We start from the raw sequence: 20,065 nt of genomic DNA on the forward strand, positions 1-20,065 counted from the left end.
CATCAAGTGAATGAATATTGTGCTGGTGTCTCTGAGATACAATGCACCTTTGGTGGTACTTTGGGTTACCTGCTCTTTTAAAAGGTTAATTTAACCAAGGAAGGTTAAATTAATGCCTTATTCTTCTCTGCATTCATTTTCCTATAGCAAGCAGAGACCTTGGTAATCACTCTGTGACCCTCAATAGCTTTGGTCAGTATCTATTGATAATGATATTGTGACAGTTTCTTTCAGGAGAGATTCTTTGTGTTTTTAAAGGAAGCGCTGGATCCGGCATCTCTTCCCCTAATGTTCCCCAGCTTTTCAGATTTCACCAAAGCTTCTTTGTATCCCTTCTCTCTGGCATCATGAACTTTTGCCCACCTGCCCACACCAAGCACAAGCATTCACCTTCTCCAGGGAGCTTTCCCTGTTCCCTAGGAAGAGTTCTCTGTCCCTTCCCTGCCCACCGCGCCCCCCCCCCAACTTGGGGAACACAGAATGGTTCTATTTGTATCATTGCCATTCCCTTATTGTAGGGCAAGTGTATGTTTAAAGGTTTATTTCTACTGATTGACCGTGAACCACAAAAAGGTGTGGCCCTGTTTTTGATCATTTTTATGTCTCCGTGTTCTAAAATATGAAGGTTTGGGGACAGTAGGATAAACAGCTATGATGCCTACCTTGAGCTTGCCTGGGGCAAAGTGCCTGTCACACTCAGGGCCAGAGTTCTGCTCCAGTGGCCATCATGGCCAGCAGCATGGACCAGCCCCAGCCCCTTCCCTGATTTTCCAGTATCACATAGCCCACGTTATTGTCATCCCTGAAGAGAGTGTGGGAGACCCAGTGGAGGCTAGAATCAAATTCCTTACGGAAACAGCAGGCGGGTGCTTTGTGAGATAACATTCAATCTGTAGAAATGAAGGAATCTGATAAATCATGCACTGTAGAGTTGTGGACTAAAATCATACAACTACCTGGTAAGTGCCGATCATTTGTGCAGGTATTCATTCATTCACTCCTTCAATGAATATTTATGGATCACCTGCTAGATGCTAGGCTCTAAAAGACAATCTTATGCTCAAAGTTAGAGGTGGCCTCTGCCACATGGAGGGTGTTCTAGTCAGGGAACCAGAGAAAATTAATGCAATTCATAGATATAGATGCATAAAGTGTACATGAAGAAAAGAATCCAGAGGGCGAAATGGAGAATAAAAGGAATGGAGAGAAAGGAATGGATATGTGTGGGGGTAGATAGATGAATACAGATAAACGGTCCAGGAAGGTGTTTTAGAAGAGATGGCATTTAAGCTAACATCAAACGGGTGAGAAGGAGATATAGGAGCAAAGAGTGAAGAGAAGAGCATCGCAGGCGGAGGGGACTGCAGTTGCAAAGACTGGGCTGAGTGTTCTATGACCTGCAGGGAAGGAAGTCTGGTGGGACTGGAGCGGAGTGAGTGAGGCGAAGAAAGGGGAGAGGAGAGGAGGTGGGATAGAGATGGAGGGGTCAGATCATGCAGGGCTTCGTGGCCTGGTGACAGGCAATCGGGCGTTTAGTTCAAAGGCGAAGAGAAGCCACTCAGTGGGGTGGTGACACGGTCCAGGGCACAGATTCCATCGCCTTCTCTTCCTCTGCTTTTTTTTTTTTTCCTGCTGGGCTGTGAATGTACCGCCAGCTCCTGTAGCAAAGCGCTTCTTCACTGAACACTTTCAGGTGGCCTCAAAGCTGTGAATGTGCTGAGAGGAAAGACCAGAGCTTTGAGCATAGAGAGGCGGCAGCACCCCACCAATCTGGCCAGCGGCGCCCCTCTGCCTCCTCCATCGTCCTTTGGCCTCACACTGCTGGGTTATTGCACCACATTTTCCCATAACCTAGTGTTGCAGACTCTGCTAGTTTTCCATTTGATCTTAAAAATAAGTAAATAATTGCACAGTCAGTACATGGATGTGGTAAAAATGCAAAGTAAACGATAGAGTTTGGGAACCGCAGCTCCAGGCAACAGCTGCAGCTCTGAGAAGGGTTCTCGGGGCACAGCCCATCCTGAGAGGACCCTGTTTGCTGGTTTATGTTACACACGTGGCTTTATATATTTTTATGCACGGGGGAAATTGTGGAAGGTCACAATGGAAATGATTTTCAGTTTGACGCAAAGATCAGGTCAACCTTGGAACTCCCGGTCCTTGGAAGGCTACAATTCTAACCTGACAAACATTAAAGAGAGCAAGTGAGTGTGTTCGTGCCATTTCAATGTTCCTTTTCAAACGTGTGTATTTAAGCCAGTTGGGTTTGGAATCCATTCAGTTTGTGTTTTTGCCAAGAGTTTTGTGGGTGTAAAGTTTAAAAATAGCTGTGTAGACAGACGTAGGATGTCTGCAGGGAAATGTGGATGAATTCTAGGTTGAGAAAAAGTTCTGTGAGCAAGTGCCCTCAATGTTTAACCCCAGATGTTTGTAAAGACAAGAAACATTTTAGAGATCAGAGTAGTAGCTGTGTCTTACTCGTGGTCCCAACAGGTGCATGTCTGGATCCCGATGTGGGTATGGATGGTGTGATGCAAAAATATGTAATGGGAGAAATTAAGGACCAATAAAAAAGAATTAAGATTTAAAAAGAGATGATGAGGGAAGTAGGGAGAGAAAATTCCATATGGACAGGCGAGGAAAATTAGGATTTTTCATGGATGCGTGAAGGCAGATGGGATTGAAACTAAAAAACAAAGTAAATGGCTAAGGTTCAGGTAAATATAAATTTGCTCAGTAACTAACTGCCTGGAGTTTTCTTCCCTGCACACAGTGTCTGCTGCTCACCCACCGAAGTACTTGGATTAAGTAATCATGAAATGAGCAGCCTGATCAGGGCCACGGGACTCAACTTGGGAATGAGGAGATGAGGAATCATCATGAAAGAAGCAGCATCTGGGCCTGCTGATGGACTGTGGAGCAAGCGGTACATCCCTCCTGCACTCGCTCATTCAAATCTTATTTATCGAGGTGCTGCTTTGGATGAAGGGCTAGTTTGAAGCCTGCCTGGGTAGATAAGCCTTGTATCTAAACAGCTCCAAGACTAAGTATCCTGTGATCTGTCCTGAGTCAGAGAAAACCGAGTACTGGCATGTCTCGACAGGAGAAGTGAACTCTGACAGTCATAACCAGGCAGGCTTCCGGAAAGAAGTGGGCTTTGCACTGGACTTCAGTGGATGGCGGGGTTTTGATAGGAAAAGTTGGAGGATTCACCTGGGCTTCGGCATACTTGTGGGTTTAGTGGAGAATTAAGAGACCGTTTGTCTGGAGCGTAGAATTGTTAAATGCTACGGTACAAGGGTGATCATGGCCAGGTGGTGAAAACCTTGAGAGCATGTCTGGGGAGAGGGCACTCTTGTTTGGTCGGCAGGAGCCATCAGAGGGTTTTGAACATGAGGGTGTGTAAAACACTTGTCAGAAATCGGCAGTTGTGTGTAGATGGACAGGAGTGGGCAGATGTTGGGGCCATGGAGACCATTTGGGAGTCTATGCTCATAGCTTAAGAGAGCGATGACACATTTCATAAAGACATGACTTAGTGGGCATGACTCTCAGGAAATGAGTTACATGTGCAAAAACATTTCTTTATTGAAAAAACATAACTAATTCTGACTCAAAGCCATCGTCTTGTGTGTTGTTGAAAAATTCCACTGTGGTCATAATTGAGGACCTCGCCTCTGAGACAGGACACATCGGCATCTAGGAGAATTGTGTGGCAGGTGAAAATGGGAAAGAAGCCTCTGATCTCTCGCGGTGCTACTGCTGCTGTCTTTGCTATTTAATTCCACAGTGGTTCATGAAGTATTTCTATACATGAAGACAAGTACCCTGAGGCGTGAAGTGAGTATTTGAATGCCCTCACTTCACAGATGAGGAAACTGCGGCACCAGATGTTACAGAATTTGTCTAAGGTTTTACAGCTAGGAAGGAGGGAGCCAGGATTCAAAGACCCTTCCTCTAATCACTAGTCTGCACCATCTGTGTAGCTGGGGTTGACTGGAAAGGAAGGAACAGAAGCACATAAAACCTGGAGAGGATGAGTAAGCAGGAGTGAGGACAGATTTCATGTGAAGATTGAGAACACTCACAGGTGGCTAGGTTTTCCTAGTTTTATTATCTTTATTTTCAATTATCAAATTAGTCAGTGCTTATCATAGAAAACATATCAAATGCAAAAGGAAAATAAAACAGAAAAAATACCACCCATGATTCTACCTCCCAGAAGCAAAAGCTATTATATTTTTACATAGTCCTTTATAATTAGTTTTTCTCTGCATTGTTCTACATGGTTTAGTGTGCGAGTGTGTGCATGAGTGTTTGTGTATTTACATATGTAAATACAATGATATCATGATTCTTAAGCTTAAAGATATATTGAGCTTTCTCCTTTGTTATTAAAAATGTTCTGAAGCATTTATTTGTCATGGTTGCATAATATTTCACTGCATGGGCTCCTAATTTACTTTTCTTTTTAATTTACTAATTCATTGCACATTCAGGTTGTTTTCCTATAATTTGCTATTACAGATCATACTGTGACAAACAGATGCACAGGTCTTTACCTCTGTCTTGGATAATTTCCTTGGGATAGAGTCCTGGTAATTGAATTATATGGCATAAACTCTTTAAGATTGCTGAACATCTCTTTCCAAAAAGTTTGTACCAATTATTGCTAAAAGCCATGTCTAAATGCAAATCGAATATTACTTTTAAAACCTTTGATAATTTAAAAGGGTGAAATTGACCTTTCACTGTGAGAGGCTTTGCCCCTTGATCACATTTATTCCTCAGAACGACCCTATGAAGAAGGTTTTATTTCTTAAAATACTATTATTAATCTTGCTGACTGAGATTTTTGGTGCCCTCTTAAATTTCCCCCTGAGGCAAGTACCTCACTCCACCCTTGTCCCGGCTTTGATTCACTCCACTTTGCAACTGAGGGAACCAAGTGAGAGAACTGAAGTACCGTGGGCCCTTCGTATCCACGGGTTCTGTATCCTTGGACTCAACTGACTGCAGATCAAAAATATTTGGGAGAAAAAAATTACTTCGTTGCTGACGTGTTAGGCCTATGAGGGTTGTGTCTGTACTGAACATGTACAGATTTTTTTCTTGTCATTATTCCCTGAACGATACAGTATAACAAATATTTACGTAGCATTTACATCGTATTAAGTATTAGAAGTAATCTAGAAATAATTTAACCCTTTTCCCATTCAGAAAAAAAAAAAGCGTCTCCTCTCGCTGCAGTGTTTACTTGACGTCATGGCTAAGAATGCTACGTTTTCTAGGATTTGCTACATTTTCAGTGATCAAACTACTAAAAACAGAATGCTGTAAACGGAATGATGTCATTTGTTTCCAAAGACTATAGATGTACTAGGCAGATGCAAAAATAATAATAAAAGGGAGATATTTCATGGCAGACTTTGAGGGTTAGGACTGTAATCCATGAGTTATCTCTCAGGGTAAACACCGTGAGTACTACTGCCAAGTATTCTTGGGGCAAATGGGAAAGGAGCTAAAGTATATGGGAGGTTTGTAGGTTATATGCAAATACTTATGTCATTTTATATAAGGGGCTTGAACATCCACAGATTGGAGGATGTGTGAGGGTCCTGGAACCGACTTCCCATGGGTGCTGAGGGCTGCCTGTATCTTGATTAGGCTCACACAGCCGGTAAGTCTCAGTGATGACATTCAAATCAGGTATAGTTGTCTGAAACCCTAGGCTAACTTGCTGTTTCACTCCTGGTTTTTGAACGTGCAGGATGAGAGGGAAGAAACCTTTAACGAAACTGAGAAACCTGGAGGAGAAGCAGCTGGTTTTCCTGTGTGTGTGTGTGTGTGTGTGCGTGCGTGTGTGTGTGCGTGCACGTGTGTGTGTGTGTGTGTGTGTGTGGTGGTAGTTAGTTGTGGGTCACGTTGATTTGGGGGCACAGGAAAACTGGACCTGTACACTATAGGATATGCAGCAGGCAGCTGAAAATTCAGGTCTGGCCTACAGAAAGGAGTGTGACTGAATGTGTGGGAGAGGCTGGACTCGGCCTGTGGGACTGGAGGGGAAGGCCTGGGCCCGCCTAATGGAAAGCTCGTGTTTATCAAATCTGAAAGCAAAGGCTGGGTTGGACCGAGGACAGAACCGTGACCAGGCAGAATTCTTGGGGATGGTCATACATGGTTGAATCACAATCCTGAGCCTACTGCCGGATGCCCTAGAGCACCCATCTCCATAGCTGCGGCCAGCTCACTGTGTCCAGCAAGGACAAAGCCGGAAGGGCAACATTCCTGGGAAGCCTGGGGCAGAGCTGGGGGCTCTGACACTGACCAGAGGAGCACAGGGGTCACTGCAGGTCTGCAGAGCCAGCTCTGGGGATAAACACAGGCCCAGACTGCCACTGAGCTCTATGGCCAAGGAGAATTCTGGAGCCCCTGGCATGGGGCGATTTACTTATATTGGGCATGGAAGGCTCACTGTGCAGGATGTGGAACATAACTCCGGGAACAGAAAGAGGACAAGGAATCTCTCTGCTGCGCAAATCAGTTTCCAGGTTGCCTTTTCAGTTGTCAGACAATTTCCAAAGGCAGAGGACCTGGCAGTAAACCCATTCTCCTTAGTCTCTTCTTGCTTCTTACCTCATTAGAGTCAGATACATCTTATGGGATAAGGAGGGGTCCTGAAGGTATAGTGGACAGCATGGCCCTGGGTGAATAGGTGGCAAGGCTAGCTGCTGAGAGTAGTGTGGACCAAGGTGGTTTAGGGGGTCTTTGGGAAGTCAAAATAGGTTTGGACAGTTGAAGCCTGTGAGGGTAAATGACAGTTGTCCGAACAGCCATGGAGGGGTGGAGTGAGCGGGAGTGGCTCAGCACAGCGACTCCCCGACTCCCCGTGAGAGCTTGGCACCTGGTGGAAGAGGCAATGGGAGGCCTGAGGGGAAGGGGTGCAGATGTTACAGAGGGCAGCAGCGAAATGGTCAGCTTGGGCTCCGGTTGGGGCAGGCAGATCTGGAAGCTGGAGGAGAAGGCACGAGGAGAGGGTGGACAGGGCGATGGCTGACAGACAGTGGGGCAGTTTCCACAGGTTTGTGGGACTGGCAGGAGGGAGAGAGAAGGAAGTGTGGGGAAGGGGAGCTCAGAGATCTGGGAGAAGGAGCAGAACTGAGTGGCTCGAAATGAAAGAAAGAGAAAAGCTGGTCAGGTTGACGTTAGAAAGATGATTTCCTGTCAGATGGAAATTCATCCAGACAGAAGTTTGAGAGGCAGTGGTAGAACAGCTGATTGTAGAGAACATCGAAGCCAAACCTTATCTGCCCAACTGGCACAGGGAGGCTGCGGAGGAGACTAGAGCCTGCTGGGCAGAGCATGTGGCCATTTTATAGCCTAAGGGGAAAGAAAACCAACCTTTATTAACTACCTGCTATGTGGCAGGCAGTATAGGAACTTTTGCACAAATCGTATAATTTAAATTTTGCAATGATCTTCCAATGTTGTCCATATTTTACACATGATAAAACAGCCTCAGGGAAGTGCAATAACTTACCCTCGGCACACATAGTGAGTGGTGGAGTCAGAATTGGAAGCCAGATCTATTTGATGCCAAAATCTGAGATTCCATATGTAACTGTAGCAAAAGTTAATTCCATCAGATCCATCAGGAGGATACAAAATCTACATGGAAGTGGTAAATAGCAACTACGGTTATCGGAGATTAGTTCCATGATGTCTCCCCCATTCAATCCTAGGTCCTCAGCACCTAGCTCACTGCCTGACACATAGTGGGACTCAGAATATACCTGTCGAACAGATGATAATAAGCAAACCCACTTAGAACAATCAAGAAAGTGGCACAGAGACCCAAATTCCTAACATTTTTTCAGGAATCTCAGTGGGATGAGGGGCTTTATAACTTACCTGGAAGAGCTTCAAAGTGCCGGAAGCCTCTTACCTGGGGGAGGTTAGAGAATTAGGGTTGACTTGGCAACAGCAGAGCGTGAATGAGGATGCAGAAGGAGCCAAGAGATTGGGCTCTTCATCCACGCAGGCTAGAACCTCTTCTAGTGCATTCCAGGTGAGACCAAATGTTTACCTTTATCAGGAAGGCATTCGAGTTCATGGCCCCAAGTCAATCACTAGAAATGCAGATAGTTTCCTACCCCCTGCTGGGCTCCCCAGTAGGGTGTCTGCCTTTCCACCTGTCCTCTACTTGCCAGACAGATTGGACCCATGAGAAGAAGCCAGCCTCCAGGCTTTCTGCTGAGGGTGACATTTCCTTCTCCCCACTGCGTCTAGGGAGGCTCATCCAAAGTGCCTCCCAAAGTGCGTGGCCAAGTCCACCTCTCTGGGTCTTGTAAATTCATCCTACAATTAAGTAAGCTACCAGCTTGGACCAAATGAGCAACCCCATAGAGAAGACCCCTTGTGACAATCCCCTTGTGAGAAAGTGATTTTAGAAAACTGTGCTAAGAAAAACTTGGTTTCCACTGAGGAAGGGAAGGGCATTGCGGCATCTTCAGTTACAATGAAATAAGGCAGTGTTGCTAGATTCTCTAATCACGAAGGAAAACTACAGAACTACTCATGTTTCTCTTTCTGCTTTGGCTTCTAGGAAATTCATCCACAGCAGTTAGGTTTTCTTTATGGTTGGCATATTTATAGACTCTTTTTTTCTTTGCCCTGCTTTTCTATTTCTATTTGGGTTCCCTTTTGTCATTATATTTTCAGTTGCCACAATACCCTGTAGAAATAAGTAATTAGATGCAGAATAATAATCAGAAGCGAAGGGCCTCCTGCCTATTCATCCAGGTGGATGGAGTCTTCTCAAATGGAAAGGGCAGTTGCCGACCCTCCGGGGCACAGCGGCCACCAGGTGGCACTAAAGTTTTCCCACAGCCGTCTTTCCTGAGGCAATTTGGCCTGAAAGTGTTTATGCTCGGCAGCCATTTCTTGTGAACTGTGCCATACTCATCTAGTGGCTCCTGTCCAAAATGCAGCGGGGACTGGGCAGAACTGACGTAAGGGAGCCCAGCTTAGGTCATTCTTTCAGATGCTCAGTTTATAAGATCAGGGTTTCAAATGCGGTGGGACAAGTCCCAGCCAGACCAGGCCAGTTGGGGGCTACGCCTTCGTTGTCAGAAGCAGCTTTGTTTTTCTGCACCATCTGAGGCAACTGCAGGCGGGGCCCTCATCACAAATGGAGAGTTTAAGGAGAGTGTCATAGGGGCATGGGGAAGGGCCTTTTTAGCTTCACCAAATATTCTAGTGACTTCTGTCTGAAATGAATATGTTGCTCCTAATAGTGGGCATATAACTGGACAATAGTTTTCACACCTTTAACATAGAAACTGGCTGTTAGAAAGACCCAAGTGTGCTGACATTGCCATTCATGTTTGCCTCCATTATTCACGCAGATGAACTACATCATTTAAAGTCATTTTGTATCTAGGCCTCTATGCCCCAAATTAGAAAAAGGCCTTCAGCAGAAGTTGGAAGAATGTAATTACATAAAAATCTTTAAATTCATGTTCTCAACCCCTCATGAATCTATTTGTTATAATAATTGTGACAAAAGATGCTTCACGAATCCATTTTTATTCATGCTGGCTTCTCTTGTTATTTTCTCAAGCCTCTGCAGTACCCGATCAGTCATATTTCCAGAAGATTAAGGAGAAGTAGAATCTTACAAGCGAGCAGACATTTATGTCCAGACCAGGCACATGGAGGAGGGTGGCCTGGGCAGAGGGGTGGAAGGAGACTACACAGCTATTCCCACCGCTCTCCTGAAATTCAGTCCTGCGATCACTGGCCAGAACTGGTCATTGATACTATTCTGTGGGTTTGGGAAAGAGATACTCGCCACGATTAGTTTTATTTGCTTTAAGAATGCCTTCCAGGAATTCTGAGTCTACTCAGGCACCTCTTACCCAATGGACTAGAGAATTCATTCATCTATGAAAAGCCCAGCAGGGAGTAGGAAACTATCTGCATCTCTACTGATTGACTTGGGGCTGAAGACATCAGCCATTAACTCAAATGGCTTCCTGATAAAGGTAAACATTTGGGCTCACCTGGAATGCACTAGACAGTATTGTCCAATAGGCTTCCATGTGACTGTGCCTCTGCTGTTGGCCCCTGGGCTCCAGGCACATCCAGCACTGTAACCCATTTTATATAGTCACATGTCAGCCCTCCCCCCATCACAAAAGCTTCTTTGGTGGTTTCCCACTGCACACTTCCACAAGTGACCCAATTGAGTGACCCAAGATGATTCTGTAGGGCCCAGTAGGTCAGTTAGGGACGGCCCTGAGAAGTGTTTGATCTTTAAAGCAGATACTAGTTAGTGTTTAGTCTAGGCCTTCGTGGGACTGTGAGCAGTGAACTCTGGGGAGTCTTATTTGGAAAAGAGACAAATAAGTGAACTAGACCAGGGTACTTCCTAACATGGCCATTCTGGGGCAAGCTGGAGAAAGTGCAAGCCCAAGGAGAAGAAACCAGGTTCCATTAAATGGCAAAAAACTAGGGCTCTAATTTAGATTTCCTACATTACAGAGCCTAATCCAGGAGAGAAATAATTTATGAAGACCTCAATGTTTTAAAATAGGACAAATTTATTGAGTGCCTACAGTATGCCAGCATCCATCACGACAATAATAACCCAAAAGTCAGATCCACCAGTGGGTGTCAGGAGACACTCCCCTGGATGAGGAAAACGACCAGAAATGAAAGCTGGGGCTCTGCCAGTCATGTCTCTGTGACTCCTTCTCCACGGAGTGACTGCCATTTCTGACCATAGCACTGGAGAGGAGGGGAGGGTAGGAGAGGAGAGGGCCTGAATGTGGTCTGTGGTGGGTTTCTCTTCCTTCACTCTTTGTGTTTTGGGAGCACCTTGCATTTTCTGCTTTTGAATGGTGTTGTTGACATCCTTTGGGGTCATTTTGATTGAATGGACTGTGCTGAGGGTTGGCCACTGAAAAAGCGTGAGACCAGAGAGCATCAGAGTTGGGCTATAAGGCAATCTTAGTGGTGCATGTGGGCACATTAGTGTACTGATTAAGGTTGAAGACAGGAGGAGCCATCACTTCGTAATTGGTTTACTCATTTATGCCTTATTGACTTTGCTGCCCCTGAGCTTGCACCTCCCCCACACCCCATTCCTGGGAGGCTGGGTCAACACCTCTAAGTTATTTTTCTCCTCCTCCCTAATGTTAACATGTTGATTTCCATCATCAGCTACTGACTGTCACAATTCTAGTAAAGACGTAGATAGCTAGTGGCTTTCTAGGAATCACATCTGCAGAAAGAAGCCTCTCACTCCTCTGCTCCCTGCGGTTCTGCAGTCACTGGCATGATCTGAGCAGCCCACTTTCTTGGCCTCATGCACCATGGCAGAAGAGGGCTAGATTTTTGTTACTGACTGGGCTGGGATCTTAAATCAACCTGTCTAGCACAAGGATTAGCAAACTACAACTCTTGGACTAAATCTGGCCCTCCACCTGTTATTATAAATAAAGTTTTATTGGAACTCAGCCACTCGTACTCATTTACATATTGTCTATGGCTGCTTTCATGCTATAATGGCAGTGTCGAGTAGTTGCAATAAGGCCATTTGGCTGGCAAAGCCTAAGATATTTAATATCTAGCCCTTTCCAGAAAAAGTTTGCTCATTTCTGGTCTAGAATTATGAGACCATATTTTTATTTACTTAAACTGGAGCAGAATAGTATAATTTGGAGTCCTGGAATATCCAGGATGTTTGGGGCAGGATCCAAGACTCTCATTACAAGGATGGCAAATATGAGGCTTAAGTACTAGTCTGACGACTGGTAACAAATGCTGGGAGGGCCATGTCGAGAAGGATTCTGGGTTGGTGTGGGCACTTCCAGAGAGGTGGAAATTGGGCCATGAGTATTTTGGCAAAAAGCACCAGATTGGGAAGTAAGCAGGGCAAATCCAAGCTCTTCCTCTCCAAAGGTAAACAGCAAACAGGGGCAGCTCAGCATCACACCGGATGGCCTGGCCGCCTGGCCGTGCTTGGCATTGCCGAGGTTGGAACTGTAAACATACACTTACTGAAGTGGGAGAGATGTGAAATTTAAATACCATTCACACTGTGACAGAAGCAGAGGACAGGCAGGTAGGAAGGGCCAAGGTCGGGGGAAAGCTCCGGCTTCGATTAAGGCTCCTGTGCACTCATGCAAGTTTAGCAATGCAACAGTGTTTGTTCAGGGCAGCATTTCGTGTAAAGCCTCCCATTCAGAGAAAAGGGGGCATTTATTAATCTGTGCAATCAAAATGCCAGTTAAAATGTTCCAATTATTTTAAAATGAAAAAGGCAGGGTGACAATGCATATTTACTGGAGAAAGCAGTAAAAATGTGGCTCCTGTCATTCATATAGATTAAACATATACAGCCCTTAGACTGTGGTTTTTAAATGGAAGAATCCTAAGACTATCTACCACTATGTATAAATCCTATTATTCTGTAACTCCAATGAACGATTCTTCCTTAGTGATCCAAATAAATTCAGGTGGAGTAGTCTTCTGTAGCCCTTCACTTATTACAGTGAATGTGTTGTTGAAAGGTGGATGCAAATCTAGTTTGGAACTCAGATCATATTTTAAATGCACCAAGAGTGTGTTACTCATGCTAAATTCTTAAGAAGCATATTAGCCACTTTGGTGTAAATCCAGATTTTCAGATGTTGCGTGGTATCAAAGTGAGGTAATACTGTAGTCCGTAATATGTTTACAGCTGTCTCATGAAGCTGTCTTTTTTCACTATATGCAGTACTTGGAAACTCTTAGGGTCACTGTTCCCTGGTAATGCAAATCTATCTGGAGAATCCAGTAAGTTGTGTATTTTGTTATTGTGCACTAATCTCTCATACAAGTCACTTAGTATCTTTCCCACATTCAACATTTTGGCTTTGTTTTCCCCTCACAGCATGAAAAACTGCCAAATCAGCTTTGGCTGACTAGGTTTTCTTTTCATTTCAAATAATTATATGAAGGATTTAAATTGTTATGTAAGTGCACTCAAGCATATCTCAAAGGGAACTGAGTATTCAGAAAATATATTTTATGTCAAGTTCGTTGAGAATTTATTTGCATAAAAATGCCAGCGTTTTCCCTCTGAGTCCCTAGAAATATACTGCCTCTCAGGTAAAAGTGGGTGGCATGGCAAAGGTGCTAATGATCCCCGTGAAACAGACAATTAGGTTCCAGACACACCTGGGAAGCTGGGCTGCGAACACGGGTGGTGTTTGGACCCCAGCGGGGCCGTGGGTCCTGAGCTCGTGTGTCTGAAAAACCAGAGTAGAGGGCGTTCAGATGTAGAATTCCTCTGCATCGTCGTCTCCAGGCCCCGCCAGTGCTGTGGGCGGCGGGACGTCTCTGCCGGTCCACTCGCTATTGGGAGCATCACCAGGGAGCTCAGGGGGTGACCCTGTGAGTGAGGTGGCACCAGGTGCAGGGGGCACAGCAACCGCTGTGGCCGAGTAGCTGGAAGGCCCTTTAGTGAAGAAAGGGAGGGATACGTGGGAGGTCTCCGAGGTCCCCGCACTGGGAGCAGACAGCGGCACTCCTCTGGGACTCTTGTGCTTGGACCAGTGGCTGCCACAACTTCCAGGAGGGAGGGGCGTTTCCGACGCGCTGCAGAACCTGCTGGGTGCAGAGTACGCAGAGACAACAGACAGGTCCGAGGAGGAGAGCCGCAGGCCCGTGTCCACATCCGTCTCCTGGGCCCCGTCTAAGTCATCAACGGAGAGGAGGTGGTTGTGCCTCCACTCCGATGCACAGTGCCCTGGGGCACCTGTGTTTGAAAACCACTGCGGTACAGCTGAGGAGGCCGGGGAGGGGTCTTCTGTGGACAAACAGAACAAGGACTTGCTTCTCTGGAAAGACCCGTGAAGGCAGGGGGCGCTGCTGGCCTGTCCGGCAAATTCCTGCTGGTGCCCAGTAGGGGGGCCCACCCGGCTGCGCCCCACATGTGGACTGTTCAGCAGGGGCTGCTGGCGGCTGCCCGTTGTACCGCTTGGTGTGGTGGCACTCGGGGAAGGCGTGGAGTGAGATTGCTGCTCCGAGGAGTGGTGAACTCTGCTGGGTTTAGGAAACCTCCTGTGCACCCTTTGTGCCTATAGGGGAAAGAGGGCATGTCCTGTTAGTCACCGGGGAGGGGATTTATTGTCAAACACATCATGAAACGCATTTCTTCATAACTGGAAACTGCCAGCAATGTCATGGCAATAAGGCATTACCAGAAATTTCATTCTCCAAACTCTAAAGTAAAGATGAGGTAGCAGAGCTTGGGGTGATACTAATTACCTAGAGGAGATGCAGCCCCTTGTCACAAGAAGAATGACACTTCTTCAAGTACACATGCAAGGGGCTCAACAGATTAGCCACAAGAATGAAGGGCTGGTAAAAGAACTAAGAATTACCCATTATATGCAGAAGGAATGATTGAAGGGCTCCTTCTCTTTACCAAGCCATCACTGTTTGGAAAAGTTCTTATTGATGAAAGGATGGAAGTTATCAGGATGGGGTACACACAGACAATGTCAGATCAGGTCAGCCTGAGACTTGACTCCAGTACACGTGTGCTCATCAAGACACATCCTAGGGCTGGCCCATGGTTCAGGGTGATAAATCCTCAATAAGTGAGGGGCTATCAGATTAGCACATATTTACTTACTATTAGGAACCACTGATGCTTGGATGCTTCACAAGGCATGGACAAGCATGCCTCACCCCTGTCCTGCCTCACCCCTGTCCTCCAGTTCTCCCCACCACCCCAACAGCTCAGCAGGAAGCTGTTTCTGTTGCACGCGCCTGGGTCTGCTTCTCCTAGATTCTTCTCCTGGTCTGGCTCGGAGCTCAAGCCTACATGGCAACTTTATGATGCAAAGTTTCAATCAAATAATGGATTTGGGGATAGCAGGTCTGGCTCTGTTTACAAAAAAGGGTTCTGACTGCTGTTTATTATATATGATATTTCCTGGCACCCAGCAGGCTGAAACGCTGGCTCTTCCCTAGACAAGAAACAGGCCTGTCTCCTTAGTCAGCAGGAACCTGGATTTCCTACAGCCACTTGGGTAATTCAGTTCAATGTAATATACATTTATCAAATACTTGTTACAGGTAAAGGAGAGGAAACAACAATGAGAAGGACTCAGTCGTTAACCACATGAAACATATTTCATTAAAAGAAGACAAAAAGAAATAACTCAGACAAGAGATTATGATGACAGGTACAATCCTAGGGCTGAGGGACAGACCACGCCCACCAAGTGGGAGCGCAGGAGTCTTGGTGGAGGTGGCCTTATGGGTGAGCATTCGAGAGGGGCAGCTGTTCTTGTGGGTGGCCTGGTTGGAGAGAGGCCAACACAGGGCCTGACCTGTGAATGAGGGACTTGCAGGGTGCAGCAAGAAGTTTGGCTTCATTAGAGTCCAAGTGCATGAAAAGCAGTGCTGGAAGGTCAAGTTTGGAAAGGAGTCTAGTGCTTAAAAAATCCACATACTTATTATCCTTCTACAGGGGTCATAATCAGTCTTAGTTATGTTTTTTCAATATGACCATTCCTTTTGTTGATTTCTAAGATCTTTATTTTTCTAATTCCAGATATCTCTTCATCCTGTGAACAGAATGACTGACTCATTCTTCAGCTTCTCAATTGGTGTGTTTAAGTTTCGAAAGGGTTATTAAAGGTGTGCCAAGATATTAATCTCTTTCATTAGCAGCCTCTTGCACCCACGTAAATGTTATCATCATTTTCTATGTGCTCTTTCATGTGATAAAGGTCCAGAGGGCTGGGCACAGCACAGATAATTCTAAATAAGATGTGGTCTTAGTTCCCAACGATTAATAACACAAATTTTAAGTGTAACAAAGTGAGCCGTGATGATAAAGTGAGTAGCAATTTATGGGACATGTTGGGGCACAAAAGAGGGAATGATTGATTTTATAGAGGAGGCAGCCTGGGGAAAAGGTAGAAAAAGCTTGCCTTGGGAAGTCATGCTTGGGTGAAATCTTAGAAGTGGAAGAGGTGTTCGCCAGCTGGTGGGCAGTGGGTGTAACGTGGAAGGGCTTTCAGGCACAGAAGCAGCATGAGCAGAGGCTGGAGGCGTAAATAGGAGGTGAGTCCTGAGAAGTGAGAGGAGTCTCATTACTGCGGACCCTGAGTCACAAGCAAGTAGAAGGACCATCACTTCAAAACCTGAAGGCTTGAAAGCAAGACGGTGGCATGGTCAGATTCGGGGCAGCAGATTGAAGAAGAAAGGATTGATGGGGAGGGGCGTGGTCTTGTGGGGGAGAAAGGGCTAGACTAGCGGTAGAAAGAACATTTAGAAGATACCATCGTGGTCTTTCACTTTTAAAGATTCGGGACAAATAAGCCATACTTTCAGTCGCTTACATGTGTTTCCTCTCGATCATCGATTCAGGTATTCAGGATTTTCTGTGGATTCTCTGTCCAGCCTTCCTGATCCTCTCTTAATCCCCAGTCTCTATATTCTGTGCATGGAGTATGTGGGTGTGTTTTGTCCCCATGATCTGCTGATCCTGTTCCTGCTCTTCAGGCTCTGCACAGCATATTGGGGTTCCCAAGTTGTTCTGCTAGGGGTGGCTTAAGAGGCTAAAGGAGAAGAGCAGCAATTAAGATTTCTGATGATCTGAATTGAAGACCATGATGCAAATGCTTTTAGTACAGGTTGTAAGTGGGTAAGGTATTGTTCTTCTACGGATCATAGTCCACAAGACATGATGATGACATTTTTTAAGCAGCTCCAGATTTTTTGTGCCTGGGAGACTTAGCTGAATATGGCGAGAAAGGTTCTGAGCTGAGCTGGTGTCTCATGGGGCATGATCCACTCACCAGCACTTGCTGCTCTGTGCTCCAGTGTCCCCTAGACTCCCAACCTAGCCCTTCTGACTCTGGCATTATTGCTTTGTCCTGCTCTGGTTAGCGATCTCTCTTCTCTGCAAGGCCCTGTGCTCCACCAGGGAGAGGCTGCTCAGCACACACCCTGCCCAGTGCCTGGCACATAAGAGGAGTGTCTGTATAAATGAAGAGTCACACCTTCAGGATGGGGTAAGGAGCAGCCTCAGAAGGCCCTGTCATGCCTGAGATGTGTCACAGCTGGGTGGCTGTTGGAGAGACAAACTAATCATTTGAGTTTGGCTAAATGAGAAAATATGTCATGAGGCTCGTTAGAGAAGGTAGTCCTGGAGGCTGCTTCCAGGAAGGACACTACTTAGTAGTTAAAATGTCTTATTTTTCCCAAGGGCCAAATCCTTGGGTGCCTCAATGTCATTTTCTGTCTTGGGTAAGTGTGCGCCACACTGTGACTTCTGTCTTCTGAGTCTTATGTGAGGAGCATGCTCTTGGGGAGTACGTGTGCAGTCTTAATCTGCCTTAAAAAGGAAGCCTCTGTGGGTATTGCTTCATGAGAAGCAAAAAGCCAACAGCCAAAGTTCTCATGCAGTGACCTGCTAGGGGACATCTGGGTCTTTCCACTGTCAGGGACACAGCAGTGTTAAATGTGCCTGAAAATCAGAAACAACTGGTGGAGGAGGAATACTTGGTGGTTTTGCAGATTTTCATTGTCTGTGCTCTGTCTTATTTTTACCATAACAGGAGTTCAAATAAACCCTAAATTCTGCTGCTTTGAAGAGAGGGAACACCAATGTTTTTCACTGGAAGGTTGCCTATGTACCATGGGGGTACCTGCTAGGTGGGCGGGATTCCAGCTGGCACAGTGCTGGCTGGTGATAATGGCAAAATCTTGGGGTAGGGAGTTGGAGGAGGGTGGCTGCAGAGACTCCACGTGCCCAGCTCCCTATCTGGGCCAGGGGTTAATGTGATGCGGGATGCACCTGTAGCAGATCTGGTGGTGTTCTCCACTTCTGCCCTGAGGGGGAATAGTCTTGTCTGTCCTAAAGACGAATTGCATATTCAAGGGACGGAGCTCCTTTCTGTGCCCTAACCCTGACCGTGGCTTTTTCCAGCCTCTCGTCTGCTTGCTGACTTGACCAGGAACACTGAATACTGAGAATAAATTGGAGTAGGTGATTCAGGAAACTCTTCTCCAGTGAACCTTTCTATAGTGAAGTGACACCCTGTGCCTGCCTCCCCTGGAAGCCTCCCTGCTTCCATGGCTTTTGGTTCTCAGGGGCTGCTCCCCAGAGCTTCTCCAAGTGACAGGAGCAATGTACCTTGGAGCGGCTTCCTTTCTCTATGAAGCAGTGCAGTCTAGCTGACTCACTGGAATCCAGTAGTTTCCTTCTTTGCTATTTATGGAACTTTCTCTAAGGAACAGTTAGCATTACATAAATGAATCTGCTTAAGGCAACCAGCTAAAGAGAGCTGGGTATGTCCCTGAAATCACCAACAAAACCTGAAATGCAGTTAATAGACTCATGAATTTCTCATGCAACTCAAGCAGAGGCAGTTTGCAGCTGGCGAAGTAAAGAGGTGTGAGCCAAAGCATCTTTTTCAAGAATATGGGTGTCAACAGGCTCTCATTTTCTGGCATATGGATAGAACCCCTAGTGACTGTGACTCTGCCCTAATACCCTTGGCAGGGTAGCATGGGTCATTCATGGAGTCTCACAGATTATTCATGGGAGTTCTTTCTTGCCTTCCCTCCTCCTCTTTCTGAGAAAGGTCATTCATTTCCTCTTGTTCTGTCCTTGACTAGTGTGGCATTGTCTGTTACGTAAGGAACTAGCAATGGATCTTTTAATTCAAGGACTAATAAAAATTAGGAACGGTCTCAAGGAAATTGGGCAGTGGGTTCACATGAGAAATCAGATTTTTTGTTCTAAAGAAGAACATCACATTTTGCTAGTCCTTTCACTGTCCTCTGGGTAGTTTTCATATATCTACAAAGAAGACTACCCTGTCTCTAAAAATGTTAATTAAAAAATTTTAATTACAATATAATAGATATATAACATTTTATTAGTTTCAGGTTTACAACATAATGAATTGTAATTTGTATATATTGTGGAATGATCGCCACAATAAGTGTAGTTAACCTCTTACCTTATATAGTTAAGTTTTTTTTTCTTACAATGAGGATTTTTATAGCAACTTTTAATATACAACATGTTATTAACTAGTCACCAATGCTGTACATTACATCCCCAGGTCTTATTTTATAATAAGAAGTTTGTATGTTTTGGCCACCTTCGCCTCCTCCCACCTCCCACAAATCACAAATATGTCCTTCTGTATCTATGAATTAGATTTTTTTATTATACATATAAGTGAAATCATATGGTATTTGTCTTATTTCACTTAGCATAATGCCCTCAAGGTCCATCCATGTTGTCACAAATGGCATGATTGCCTTCTTTTTTTTATGGCTAAATAAAATAACATTGTATATGTACACACCACATTTTCTTTATCCAGTCATCCAATGATGGACACTTGGGTTGCTTCCATGTCTTGGCTATCGTAAATAATGCTGTAATAAATATGAAGGGTACAAACGTCTTTTGAGTTAGTGTTTTCATTTTCTTTATAAAAACACCCAGAAGTGGAATTGTTAGATTATATAGTAGTTCTATTTTTAATTTTTTGAGAAAACTTCACATTGTTTTCCATAGTGGTTGCACAAATTTAATTCCCACCAACAGTGCATGAGGGGTAGCTTTCTCCATATCCTTGACTGTTTGATAATAGCCATTCCAATAGATGTGAGGTGGTACCACATTATTGTATAGATCTTCTTTTCCCTGGTGATTAGTGATGTGGAGCATGATTTCATGTACCTCTTGGTCATCTGAATGTCTGTGGAAAAAAATCTATTCAGATTCTCTATTTTTTAATTAGATTTTTTTTTTTGCTATTAAATAATATAAATTCTTTATATGTTTTGGATATTAACCCCTTATCAGATATATGATTTGCAAATATTTTCTCCCATTTGGTAGGTGTATCTTTTATTGCTGATGGTTTTCTTTGCTGTGCAGAAGTTTTTAAATTTTATGTAGCCACACTTGTTTTCTTTTTCTTTTGTTGCTTATACTTTTGGTGTCAAATCCAAAAAAATCACCAAGACT

The 20,065-nt window shown here is 44.9% G+C and overlaps 1 protein-coding gene across 2 annotated transcripts in view; it reads right to left on the reverse strand.

The window, feature by feature from the left end:
* Positions 1–8,360: 8,360 nt before the first annotated feature.
* Positions 8,361–20,065, reverse strand: part of FAM124A (family with sequence similarity 124 member A) — a 68,203-nt gene continuing 56,498 nt past the window's right edge. For both annotated transcript variants that reach the window (XM_016143078.2, XM_016143079.2), the window contains one exon: positions 8,361–14,129. In XM_016143078.2, coding sequence (XP_015998564.2) covers positions 13,323–14,129 — 807 coding nt within the window. In that variant the 3' untranslated portion in view covers positions 8,361–13,322. The remainder of the gene's footprint in view (positions 14,130–20,065) is intronic.

The sequence above is a fragment of the Rousettus aegyptiacus genome, unplaced genomic scaffold, assembly GCF_014176215.1.
Source record: "Rousettus aegyptiacus isolate mRouAeg1 unplaced genomic scaffold, mRouAeg1.p scaffold_m13_p_11, whole genome shotgun sequence".
NCBI lineage: Eukaryota > Metazoa > Chordata > Mammalia > Chiroptera > Pteropodidae > Rousettus > Rousettus aegyptiacus.